General features: G+C 50.5%; 2 protein-coding genes across 2 annotated transcripts in view; both read right to left on the bottom strand.

Annotated features, from left to right (window-relative positions):
• The window catches only part of LOC106695251 (keratin-associated protein 19-5-like), an 8,582-nt gene extending 7,772 nt beyond the window's left edge, over window positions 1-810 (bottom strand). The window contains exon 1 of the mRNA XM_014449009.1: window positions 663-810. Within this exon, the coding sequence (XP_014304495.1) occupies window positions 663-810 (148 nt within the window). The remainder of the gene's footprint in view (window positions 1-662) is intronic.
• Window positions 811-11,018: 10,208 nt separating this feature from the next.
• On the bottom strand, window positions 11,019-11,216 carry LOC111824154 (keratin-associated protein 19-3-like). The gene has a single exon (XM_023747800.1). The coding sequence runs from the start codon at window positions 11,214-11,216 to the stop codon at window positions 11,019-11,021; it is 198 nt and encodes a 65-aa protein (XP_023603568.1).
• Between the last annotated feature and the right edge of the window lie 294 nt (window positions 11,217-11,510).

Consider the following 11,510-nt stretch of genomic DNA (forward strand, 5'->3'; position numbering starts at 1 on the left):
GGAGGAGTGACGCTCACACCCATTCACTGTGTCAGAGAGGGTTTATCTTAGACCCAGAGCTGAGAGCCCGGCTGTGCGGGAGGCGATGAGCGTCCCTCCCACACGGACGTGGGTCCCTGCAGAGCCCCCTCCCATCACCCACTCAGCTCCCCGAGTTCCCTCCGCGCCACGGTCAGGACCAGGCGCCCACAGAGCAGGCTGGGCGCTGAGGCAGGAGGACGGAGCATGGGGGGGGGGCCTTTCTCGATGAGTCGGCCTCACAGGAGACGAAGCCCAGAAACTGTGGATGGTCCCGATCGCTTCCCCTTGGACAGTGGAGTGGACGTGCCAGAACCACCTCCTCATAATGCGTTTCATGAACAAAACAAAACCATTCTTTGTGTTCAAGGTCAATGTTTTATTGGAAGGTGAACAGACATCCAATCAGTTCTGACAGCAAACGTAGAGGATCCTGGTCTATGAGGGAGATGCAGGCACAGTTGAAAATCTACCCATAATCCTGAGGAGCTAAAGGCTTTTGTGCCAATAACCCAGCATGAGGTTTGCTGTCCAGTTACTTAGATCAAACGTGGAAGGAAGTCCATTGTACGTTCAGATGCTGAGCTGCTGGGCAGGATTTCAGTAGAAGCCAGAGTATCCGTAGCCCCCCCAGCAGGACGGACGCCAGCAGCCACAGCCATAGCTTCTGTAGCCACAGCCCAGGCCCCCAAGGCCTCCCCAGCCCCAGCCGGAGCCATAGCCACAGCCCAGGCCCCCGAAGCCGCCCCAGCCGTAGCCGCGGCCTCCGTAGTAGCTGCCATAGTAGCACATGGTGTCAGGGGGAGTGTGTTTCTGTTCAAGAGGAGGTCCTGAGAGTGAGTGTCAGCGAGTGGGGAGGGAGCTTATATACCTGAGCCAGCAGGTGCTCAATCACGTGACCATTCCTGGGTTTCATTCCAAAGATTCATGGCCCTGAGGCAGCTCGTTAATCAGGTTTTTGACGCCAGAGATGCTCATATTTAGTAAAATGTGGAGCCGGCACAGCTGCCTGGTTAGAGCCCCTGGAACCCATGACAGTCTCTGTTTCTAAAGAGAAGCATATCTGCCTTCCACGTCACAGAATAAAAATTCCTTAAATAGGATTTTTCATTGGGAAGCGTATCGCATCATCACAACCTGGTGGTGTGAGGGTGTTGTCATTTCTCGTTTGCATGCCGTTCTTTGGATGATTGTGTCTGACTCCATCTGGGGTCACATCCACCAATCAAGTTTCACATTCTTTGTCCAGTTCTGTGTCAAATTTACTTCTCAAGTAGAAAACACACACACACACACACACACACACACACACACACACACACACGTAAACTACTTAGTGTGATGTATCCTCTTGTGAAATACCCTTTTGGTTTACAACGTAGTAAAAGTTATCTCAGAAGCGGAGGATCTAACCACAAGAACAAGCTCCAGCATATACGCCAGCGTGAACACATCTTGAAACATGTTTTCTTTGTACTCATCCCATCTCTTCCAGAATGTAAGGGTCTAATCTAAAAGCACAGGTGAGGGCGGCCCCCGGCAGGTGGGAGGCGGTCCCTCCTGTGGTTATGAGTGGCATGTCCGATGGCTGGTGACCCTGAGCCTCTTCCATCCGTCCCTCGGCGTCCGCATGTCCTCTCTGGAGAAGCGTCCAGGCAGGTCCCCTGCCATCTCCTTAGCTGGGTCGTCTGTCTTCATGGCGTTGAGTGTAGGAGCTCTTTATAGGTTTTGGGACTCAGACCCTGATCAGAGGTGTCGTTGGCGAATGTCTCCCCTCAGTGGGTCCCGTCTCCGTTGGCCGGTGGCTCCCTTTGCAGCGCGGAGCATTTTTTACATTTAAATATTTACATTTTTAAATATTTCCACACGCCTAAGGTGCTATGTCTGTAACAGTCTCAGGGCTTCCTCCTGCCTTAACAGTCTCACAAATAAATGTTCGGGAGACGCAGGTGGGAGAGGGCAGGAGGCCAGCGCCCAGCCCTGCGAATGGCCTCCGCTCGCTTGGGGAGAGTAAGGAGACCCCGGAGTGAGCCCGGCTGGGACGTGCCTGCACCTGCCCTGGCCCTTCACCCTTCTGTTCAGTTCCGTGACGTTCACGTGGAGCTGAGGTTCTGTTTGCTTGTTGAGGGCGGTTTGTTTTGTTTCGAGGTTTATACGTAATGTGTTTTTGATGATACATTTCCCATCTGAATGTGTTCACGTTCCTCTGAACCAAAACGTATTTGTTGAATGAAAGAAAAAGTGAATTCTTCCCCAACGTGTAGGAAGTCTCTAAGATAGATTTGGGGCTAAAAGGCTCTCAAGGCGTAAAGAATATTTAACCCTTTGTTAAATCTCTATTCTCCCTCATGAAAATGTATCCCATCGTCACTTCTCATTCTGCAAAAGAAAAACAAGGCAAAAGCTTTCATTCCCAATGAGTCACTTAGGAGCTAAACAATCACAAATAAGTCTAACAAATTTAAGAATCTCGTACGTAGCTCAGTCAGTCTGCTAGATTGCTTGACTGTGATGATTTATATTATTGTTTCTGATGCAAATAGCTGTGTCCACGTGAAATAGAAACCAACAGATTAAAAATAATTTTTGAAGCCCAATAGTGAAATATACCATGATTGTACGTATTTTCAAAGACCAAAAAATAGTAATCTGTATATCAACAGTGAGATATATACACAACACCAAATACATACATACAACTCATATAAATCTACATATAGAAACATATATATACACACATATACCTGCATAGAAAATAAACATAGATATATGAGATTAAGAAAAAAAGTTGTCAAATATATGAACTTAATGTTTTTATTTTTTCATCAAAAAATAGAACAATTGTAATATCTCTTATTTATTTTATTATTTTTTAAGTTTTTAGGGTCTGGATAGAAGATCAAACCAGCCACAGCATTCTCTCTCTTTTATATATATATATATCTTATTGGTTTTTTACAGAGAGGAAGGGAGAGGGACTGAGAGTTAGAAACATCGATGAGAGAGAAACATGGATCAGCTGCCTCCTGCACACCCCCTACTGGGGATGTGCCCCCAACCAAGGTACATGCCCTTGACTGGAATTGAACCTGGGACCCTTCAGTCCGCAGACCGACGCTCTATCCACTGAGCCAAAACGGTCAGGGCTGTAATATCTTTTAGATACTCCTTATTTTTGGAAACTAAGAAATGAATATTTCTTTTTACTCTTAATTCGATGAGCTGAAAGATTTCGACAATTCTTTCTTTGTCATTCTGTTTTTGAGCACTTTCTACAAGACAATAGTAAGTTGCTGATGGCATTCAGATCCTCTGTTGGTGTGTGAACTAATGAACATATATTTTCTTTTGGCCCAATGACAGCTTTTTGTGGAATGAGGGCACTTCTGCTATAAATGCATAGTTTTCCTTCTTTACTGAGACAAAAACGAATAAAACCATAAAGTACGATGTGATGACATGCATCCCCACAGGAAAGGTCAGGGCCGCGGCGATTCCGCCTGGGCGAGGAAGTCCTGCCACGTCTCCCGGGGTCAGTTACGTCCGGGAGCGGCGTGGACTTCGGAGGTAGGTTCTCTGTTTGGCTGCACGAAGGGAGAAGACACCCTGAGAGTCCAAGTCAGGCTCCGCTTCTCACCCTGTCACCACGGCCAACACAGGCCACAGAGGCCAGACCGCTGGGCCTTTCTGCGGAGTGAGCCGCAGGCACCGCTGCTCCGCGCCTCCCGCGCCACATCTGTGATCGGACGTCGCACTCAATCAACGTATTTGACCAAGTTTGACCAACTTAGACAAAATCTCTTAATTTTATATTATTACCTGAATATATCACTTGATTTTTAAAAAACACCATTGGTATTTCTTTACATTTATAAAAAACTAGAGGCCCGGTGCACGAAATTTGTGCACGGATAGGGTCCCTAGGCCTGGCCAGCGATCAGGGCTGATCAGGGCCTTCCGGCTGCCAGCTGGGCCTTCCTTCCTTCAGTGCCGCCCCCTGGTGGTCAGCACACATCATAGCGAGCAATCGAACTCCTGGTCTCCCGGTCGCACTCCCAAGGGGACACTTAGCATATTAGCCTTTTATATATATAGATTGTATCAATAAATGTCTGTTCCTGCCCATTTTATCAGGGGAATTCAGATTTCACTGGAATCCAGATTTCTAAGAGACTTTTTTGGACTCAGCTGTGTTTGTCATCAGTCTCAGCTAAGCCATAAACAAGCTGACAATTACGTCTTGTTTCTTTCCCTGATTGGATGGAAGCTAATTCCTCGGTGTGGTGATGGTGGTGAGGAAGGATGCCAGTGAGACACAGTGAGAGCAGAGAAAAGCGAACAGAAACGTTCAGTTGAAATGTTTGAGTTCAATGACCTCATATGAAGTAAATTTACCCGAATCCATGGCTGGCTTCTGGGTCAGCTGCTGGATGACAAAGTTGACTGAGATCATGTGCTCAGAGCCGGACACACCGGGTGAGATTGTGTAGAATCAGAGTCGTGTGCAGACGGGTGACTTCCACCATCAGCCCATGATACACTCCGATCCGTTACCACTTGAACAAATGGAAGGAGTGAGTTGAGAAATAGTAGTTAAATAAGACACATATTTGATAAGAAAATATATTGATATGTTACATTGTCATTGCTTTTTCTTGTTGACTTAAATCTGAATATTATCCAAATAGAAGCAAGATATTGATAAATATAAAACCACAAACATTTCAAAACAATGTTTTTAATTTCAGAATAGAATTATTAATTTTATATCTATTTTTCTACCTCTATGCATGCTTGTGAGTGTGTGAAAGAAAAATGATTGTTAGCCAAGAAGATAGTAGACGTGCCCATAATCACTTCCTCATAATTGCGTTTCATGAACAAACCAACAACCATACTTTATTTTCAAATTCAATGCTTTATTAGAAGGTGAACAGATAGTCCAATCACTTCTGACAGCAAACGCAGAGGATCCTGGTCTATGAGGGAGATGCAGGCACAGTTGAAAATCTACCCATAATCCCGAGAAGCTAAAGACTTTTGTGCCAATAACTGGACAGCATGAGGTTTGCTGTCCAGTTACTTAGATCAAATGTGGGAGGAAGTCCCTTGTAAGTTCAGAGGCTGAGCTGCTGGGCAGGATTTCAGTAGAAGCCAGAGTATCCGTATCCCCCGCAGCAGGACGGACGCCAGCAGCCACAGCCATAGCTTCTGTAGCCATAGCCACAGCCCAGGCCCCCAAGGCCTCCCCAGCCCCAGCCGGAGCCATAGCCACAGCCCAGGCCCCCGAAGCCGCCCCAGCCGTAGCCTCGGCCTCCGTAGTAGCTGCCATAGTAGCACATGGTGTCAGGGGGAGTGTGTTTCTGTTCAAGACGAGATCCTGAGAGTGAGTGTCAGTGAGTGGGGAGGGAGCTTATATACCTGAGCCAGCAGGTGCTGAATCACGTGTAGTCCATTTTGTGTTATTTTTATTATTGCATCTACATAACTACGTCATTAATTCTTCGTTCCCTGACTCAGGGAGAGGGCCGCCCACTCATTAAAATGTCGGAAATGTCTTTGTAGTTTAGGTGGAGTGGCCTTCAAGGTCGTTTTATCACTTTATCAGCACATCATGGCCCACACTTTACATATATGTCAGCTTAGTGTCCCTCACGCTTCAGGGGAGCCGTAGGGAAGCCATTGCTTCAGGTCCCGAGAAGGAATCCATGTTTTCAAATCCAGGCGTGCCAGACCCCAGCAACATTCTTCACGCCCCGCATACCAACCCCATCCGATCGCGTTTCTCATTAAATGCTTCTTCAATCTGGTTGTCTTCGTTGCTGTACTTTCTCTAGTTGCTGTAGTTCACTTACAAATTATTTCAAAGAAACAGGTCGAATGCAGGGCTCTGCAGGTTACCATCTCCTTTTATGGCGTCTTCCTCGCCTTTTGTAAAGTGAGTTACATCTCGTCCAGAGAGGGGGGAGGGGAGCAGACACTGGAGAGGCCGGGAGAACCAGCTCCCATGAGCACCATGCGGAGCGCGAGGAAGGAGCCAAAGATCTGCTTCCTTTCCTCTGAGAACAGTGACCATTGTAACGGGCTCACTTTTCACCTTTCATTCTACTGTGCAACATGGAAACCGTTATTGCTTGTTACAATTGATAACCAATATTGGTATATAATTATTAAGTAAATCCATTGTTTATTATTTCTTTTAAATATATTTTTATTGATTCAGAGAGGAAGGGAGAAGGAGAGATAGAAACATCAATGATGAGAGAGAATCATTGATCGGCTGCCTCCTGCACGCCCCCCACTGGGGATGGAGCCTGCATCCCGGGCATGTGCCCTGACCGGGAATTGAACCCTGACCTCCTGGTTCATAGGTCAATGCTCAACCACTGAGCCACACCAGCCAGGCGGTTGTGTACTCTTTAGGCTTTGTGTTGTCCTGTGGGCGTTGGCGAGTGTGGGATAACATTGGTCTGAAACTCAGAGAGAATGACAGTCACCAAGGCCTGCCTCTCGAGGGCTTTAAAGCCGGGGTCCTCAAACTTTTTAAACGGGGCCAGTTCACTGTCCCTCAGACCGTTGGAGGGCCGGACTATAGTTTAAAAAAAAACTATGAACAAATTCCTATGCACACTGCACATATCTTATTTTCAAGTAAAAAAACAAAACGGGAACAAATACAATATTTGTATTTGCATGTGGCCCGCGGGCTGTAGCTTGAGGATCCCTGGCTTTAAAGGCTGATCAAAGCTCATCCTCTCTCATCGGCTCCTCTCCTCTGGGATGAGTTGCTCCAAGGTGCTTCCTAAAGGCCGTTACACCCTCCTCTGTCCCTCCACTCACTGCTCCTCCCCTTCTTCACCGTGTCTCTCACATGCTATGTGGTCTCCTCTTTTACATAAATAGGTTTCATTTTTAGAGCAGTTTAAAGATCACAGAGAAAATCAGCAGGAAGTAGGGAGTTCCTGCACACCCACACACAGGCACCTTTCCCCTGTTGTTGAGCGTATGAAACACGTCCGGCACAGGAGTCCTAATTAATGAGCCCACATGGACACACTGTCAGGAATCAAAGCCCACAGTGTACATGGGAGCGCGCTCTTGTGTTGTCCTGTTCTGTGGGTTTGGACAAATGCATGTCATGTGACCACGAAAACATGTCATGCAGAATAATCTCACTGCCCTAGAAACCCCGTATCCTCCACCTGCTCTTCCCTCCGCCCCCCAAACTCCTGCCAGCACTAATCCTCCCCCGGCTCTTCGGTGGTTACGTTCAGTCCGCCGTGTGGCGTGGGCAGCGGCCTGGGTCGGACACCTCTGTCACTGCATCCCTCCATCGCGTCATCTCTCCTGAGCCTCCTTTCATCCCGTCTTGTTTTCTCCTCACGTCCGCTGAGCGTGCAGAACCCACTGCTCACGGTGCCGGTAAGAGGCCCCCCTGAGCGATGGACCCGGAAGCCAGACGGAAAGGGACCAAGGCAGGAAGGTCGGACATCGGTGATGCTCTTGCTCGGCGGGCAGGCCTGGCCCTGCCCCCACAGCGGGGGTCCTGAACGAGGACCAGGGCGGAGGCTGTGGAAGGACCTGCCGCGTGGAAGCCATGAGGCTAACAGAGATGCGAGAAGGGCGGCATCAGGCCTGGAGTGACTTCCGAGGACCTGGACTGAAGACCAGACCCAACACGCATCCCTCCTGGCACCACGACGGCCGCGGCCACAGCACCTCTCGTCTGTGAGGCTGAGAGGACAGCCTGACCCCCACGGCCGTGCGGGACCTGCTGCTGGCCTTGGGCAGCTGGGGCGGTTAAGGAACCATCACTCCGCCCGGCCGGCGCGGCTCAGTGGGTGAGCGGCCACCTATGAGCCAGGAGGTCATGGTTAATTCCTGGTCAGGGCACACGCCTGGGTTGCAGGCTCCATCCCCAGTGTGGGGCGTGCAGGAGGCAGCTGATCAATGATTCCCCTTCATTCTCTCTCTCTCTCTCTCTCTCTCTCTCTCTCAAATCCATAAAAATAGTAAAAAGAAAACAAAGACGTTGCTTGCTGTTGCTCATGCTCCCAGGCTCCCTCCTGGCGTTGGGGCTCCTCCTCGTTATGTGAAAGCAAAGCTTCTCCTCAAGCCCCGCCTCCCTGGCCCAGCCACGGCCACGGCCTCGGAGGCTCCTGCCGCTTTAAGGCCCATTAGCCGGGAGGCCGGGGCCAGGCGGTGGCTGCAGCGAGGACGACTCCAGAGACACGGCCGATTCTGGGAGGGTCACGGCGTGTGGGACGGGATCAGGACGCTGCTGGGCTCAGGTGATGTCACCACGCGTGCACGGGTGGCTCAGACGAAGGCCCGCGAGGTTCTGCCCGTGACTTCAAAGAAGGTGCCAGGAGAGGAGTCAGGGCATCGGCGAGGCTGTGGCTGAGAGGCAGCCCCGGGCAGGCGGGTGGGCGGGGAGGACAGGAGGAGGGGCCGGAGCCCGTCCCTGAGGAGCTGGCCCCGAGGGGCCGACCTGAGACAGGGACACAGAGCCCGCGGGGAGGACAGGCTCTGGAGGGGGGAGGCCCCGGGAAGGGGCTCAGCGGGCTCAGCACAGGCGCCTGCAGAGCTCAGCCCGCTGCTGGGAAGCTTGAACCCACGGACCCCACACGGACAGGTTTCCATGGATACAGAGGGATGCTCTCGGTGTGCCTTCTGTTTCCAAGCAAGTCCAGGATGGAAAACGAATCAAGCCACCCCAGGATGCGTTTGCACGGAGACCCCCCCCCAGGAGGTCCCCCAGGCCCTTCAGGAGACGGTCGGCGGGCAGAGGCATTGTGTGCACACGCTCTGAGGCGCCCTGGGGTGCAGCCCCCCCCCCCCCGGGGGGCCACAGAAAAGGGGCCGCACTTCCTTTTTTGGTTTTGTTAATCCTCCACCCAAGGGTTTTCCCCATTGAATTGTTATTTTTTTATTTTCAAATATGTTTTTATTGATTTCAGAGAGGAAAGGAGAGGGGGAGAGAGACAGAAACATCAATGATGAGAGAGAATCACTGATCGGCTGCCTCCTGCATGCCCCCTACTGAGGATCAAGCCCGCAACCCAGGTACTGACCAAAATCAAACCTGGGACCCTTCGGTCTGCAGGCCGATGCTCTATCCACTGAGCCAAACCAGCTGGGGCTCCCACTGATTTTTTAGAGAAAGTGGAAGAGAGAGGGAACGACAGAGAGAAACGTTGATGTGAAAGAAACACATCGATGGGTTGCCTCCTGCACGAGCTCCAACCGGGGCCCAGGCTGGGGAGGACCCTGCAGCCCAGGTACGTGCCCTTGACCAGAATCGAACCCGGGACCCTTCAGTCTGCAGGCCGACGCTCTATCCACTGAGCCACACAGGCCAGGGCCCTGCACTCTCTCGTTTGTCACTGTGAGGCTGGAGCCCCTCTCCCTCCCAAGGCACTGAGAGGCGTGGTGGTAAGATCGGTTCAGCAAGTCAGTGCCTGTGCTCAGTGAACCAGAGACTTTCCTACGCATCATAACTTTTAATGGGTTTGGGTTTAGCGCTGTTCACTAGTTATTTCTACAAAGATGCAGCCCAATCAGGAAAGGGCCGCTCAGGAGCCTCCAGCAGGATATTTAACAATCAGAACCACCGGAGGGGGTCCAGGGGCGGCGGTCACTAAACTCCACGGCAGCTGTGTTCGTGCAGACACGCCACCCGGGGCGGCAGGGAGCGCTGCGTGTCCCGGTGAGCATGTCAGGGCGCGGCCTCCACGGAGAACAATCACCCGCATCCCGGGCGGCCGTGGAGAAACGGGGGAGTCCCGTGAAGAAGGGCATTTTCAGTGCAAAAGTGGAGACCGACTCCATCCTGTCACTGCTTTTCCTCATCGCCAAAACCAACAAGTTTTTAACAGAACAGAAACGTACTTATTCCTCGTGCTGGCCTCGCTGTAGATGTGACAGTGCCTATAACTGACATTTCAGTATAAGTTTAAGCATCCGTGTTGTCTCACTACAAACGCTGAATACGATCTGGTCTTGTGTTTAGAAAAAAAATTTCATTTCAACTGAGTGTGAGGGTTTACATCTATCTGCCTGTCTGGCCTTGGGTGTGTGTGTGTGTGTGTGTGTGTGTGTTTCTGTGTGTGTGTTTCTGTGTCTGTGTGTGTGTTTCTGTGTGTGTGTTTCTGTGTCTGTGTGTGTGTTTCTGTGTGTGTGTTTCTGTGTCTGTGTGTGTGTTTTCTGTGTGTGTCTGTGTGTGTTTCTGTGTGTGTGTGTGTGTGATGCATGTATAGATCCTCTTTAGTTTTTCATGGAGTAGTTTGTTTTCTTCATTATCAATTGGTACGGTTACAAATAATCACTCTGATATTTTGAGCTAAATAGAAAAATGCTGCAGACCAAGATCAACAGTAATTGATATAAATGTGAGGAGTCTGGCAGAAGGCTGATCAGGACTCCTTTTGATATTCACAGGGTGAATATCTACATTTTATTACCTGCTGCTGACTCAATGGCCTAAAGCAAACTCCCCCAAAACCTGATGATCTTACTGTTTGCTAAACATGACCATTGATATGTCTGTTTGCATTCCTAAAGGCAACTGTGTATTCTAGCTAATAAAAGCAGCTGGGAACGGAGCAACAGGGAGAACTCCACTTCTTTAGTTGGGTTATTCTCTGGTTCCCCTGGTAATTATAAAAATTAATATTCCGTCTTGTGTATCATTTGAGCGTCAGCCCTCCCTCCAAGTCTTTGAACCCGCGAAAGCCACGCTGGCCGTGGACTCTCACAGAAAAATAAAAGCCACATTCGCCGTCTTAACTTACGCTCATTTATTGCAAAAAGAACAGAGAATCCCACAGTTACGAGAATGCAAACAAGAAACACAGGGGACGTGGTGCAGACAACCATGACGTGATCACCATTCCTAGTCGTGTCGCTGATGCTGGGCCTTAGCGGGTCCTGGTCCGGCCACGGCAGTCACATTGGGTCCCCCTTTCACGGTCTCAGATGTGGGGCTGCTGGGCAGGATTTCAGTAGAAGCCAGAGTATCCGTATCCCCCGTAGCAGGACGGGCGCCAGCAGCCACAGCCATAGCTTCTGTAGCCATAGCCACAGCCCAGGCCTCCGAAGCCGCCCCAGCCCCAGCCGGAGCCATAGCCACAGCCCAGGCCCCCGAAGCCGCCCCAGCCGTAGCCGCGGCCTCCGTAGTAGCTGCCGTAGTAGCTCATGGTGTCAGGGGGAGTGTGTTTCTGTTCAAGACGAGATCCTGAGAGTGAGTGTCAGCGAGTGGGGAGGGAGCTTATATACCTGAGGCAGCAGGTGCTGAATCATGTGACCATTCCTCCGTGTCACTCCGCGCATCGCCTGGAATGTTCTCACTCACCGAGGCCGTCTCCTGACACACAGAGGCCTCGCTCCCATTAAAATAGTTCTGCTGACCTAGCCTCCCATTGGGCGGCCTTGAGCGTGCGGCTTTGCTTTTATGGGAAGACATGGCTTACTCGTCCACGTCGGCACATTCC

Source organism: Myotis lucifugus, unplaced genomic scaffold (genome assembly GCF_000147115.1).
Source record: "Myotis lucifugus unplaced genomic scaffold, Myoluc2.0 scaffold_987, whole genome shotgun sequence".
Taxonomy (NCBI): Eukaryota; Metazoa; Chordata; class Mammalia; order Chiroptera; family Vespertilionidae; genus Myotis; species Myotis lucifugus.

Excerpts from the sequence above, each read along its gene's own strand:
- LOC111824154 (XM_023747800.1), bottom strand. The coding sequence starts at position 11,216 with ATGAGCTACTACGGCAGCTACTACGGAGGCCGCGGCTACGGCTGGGGC.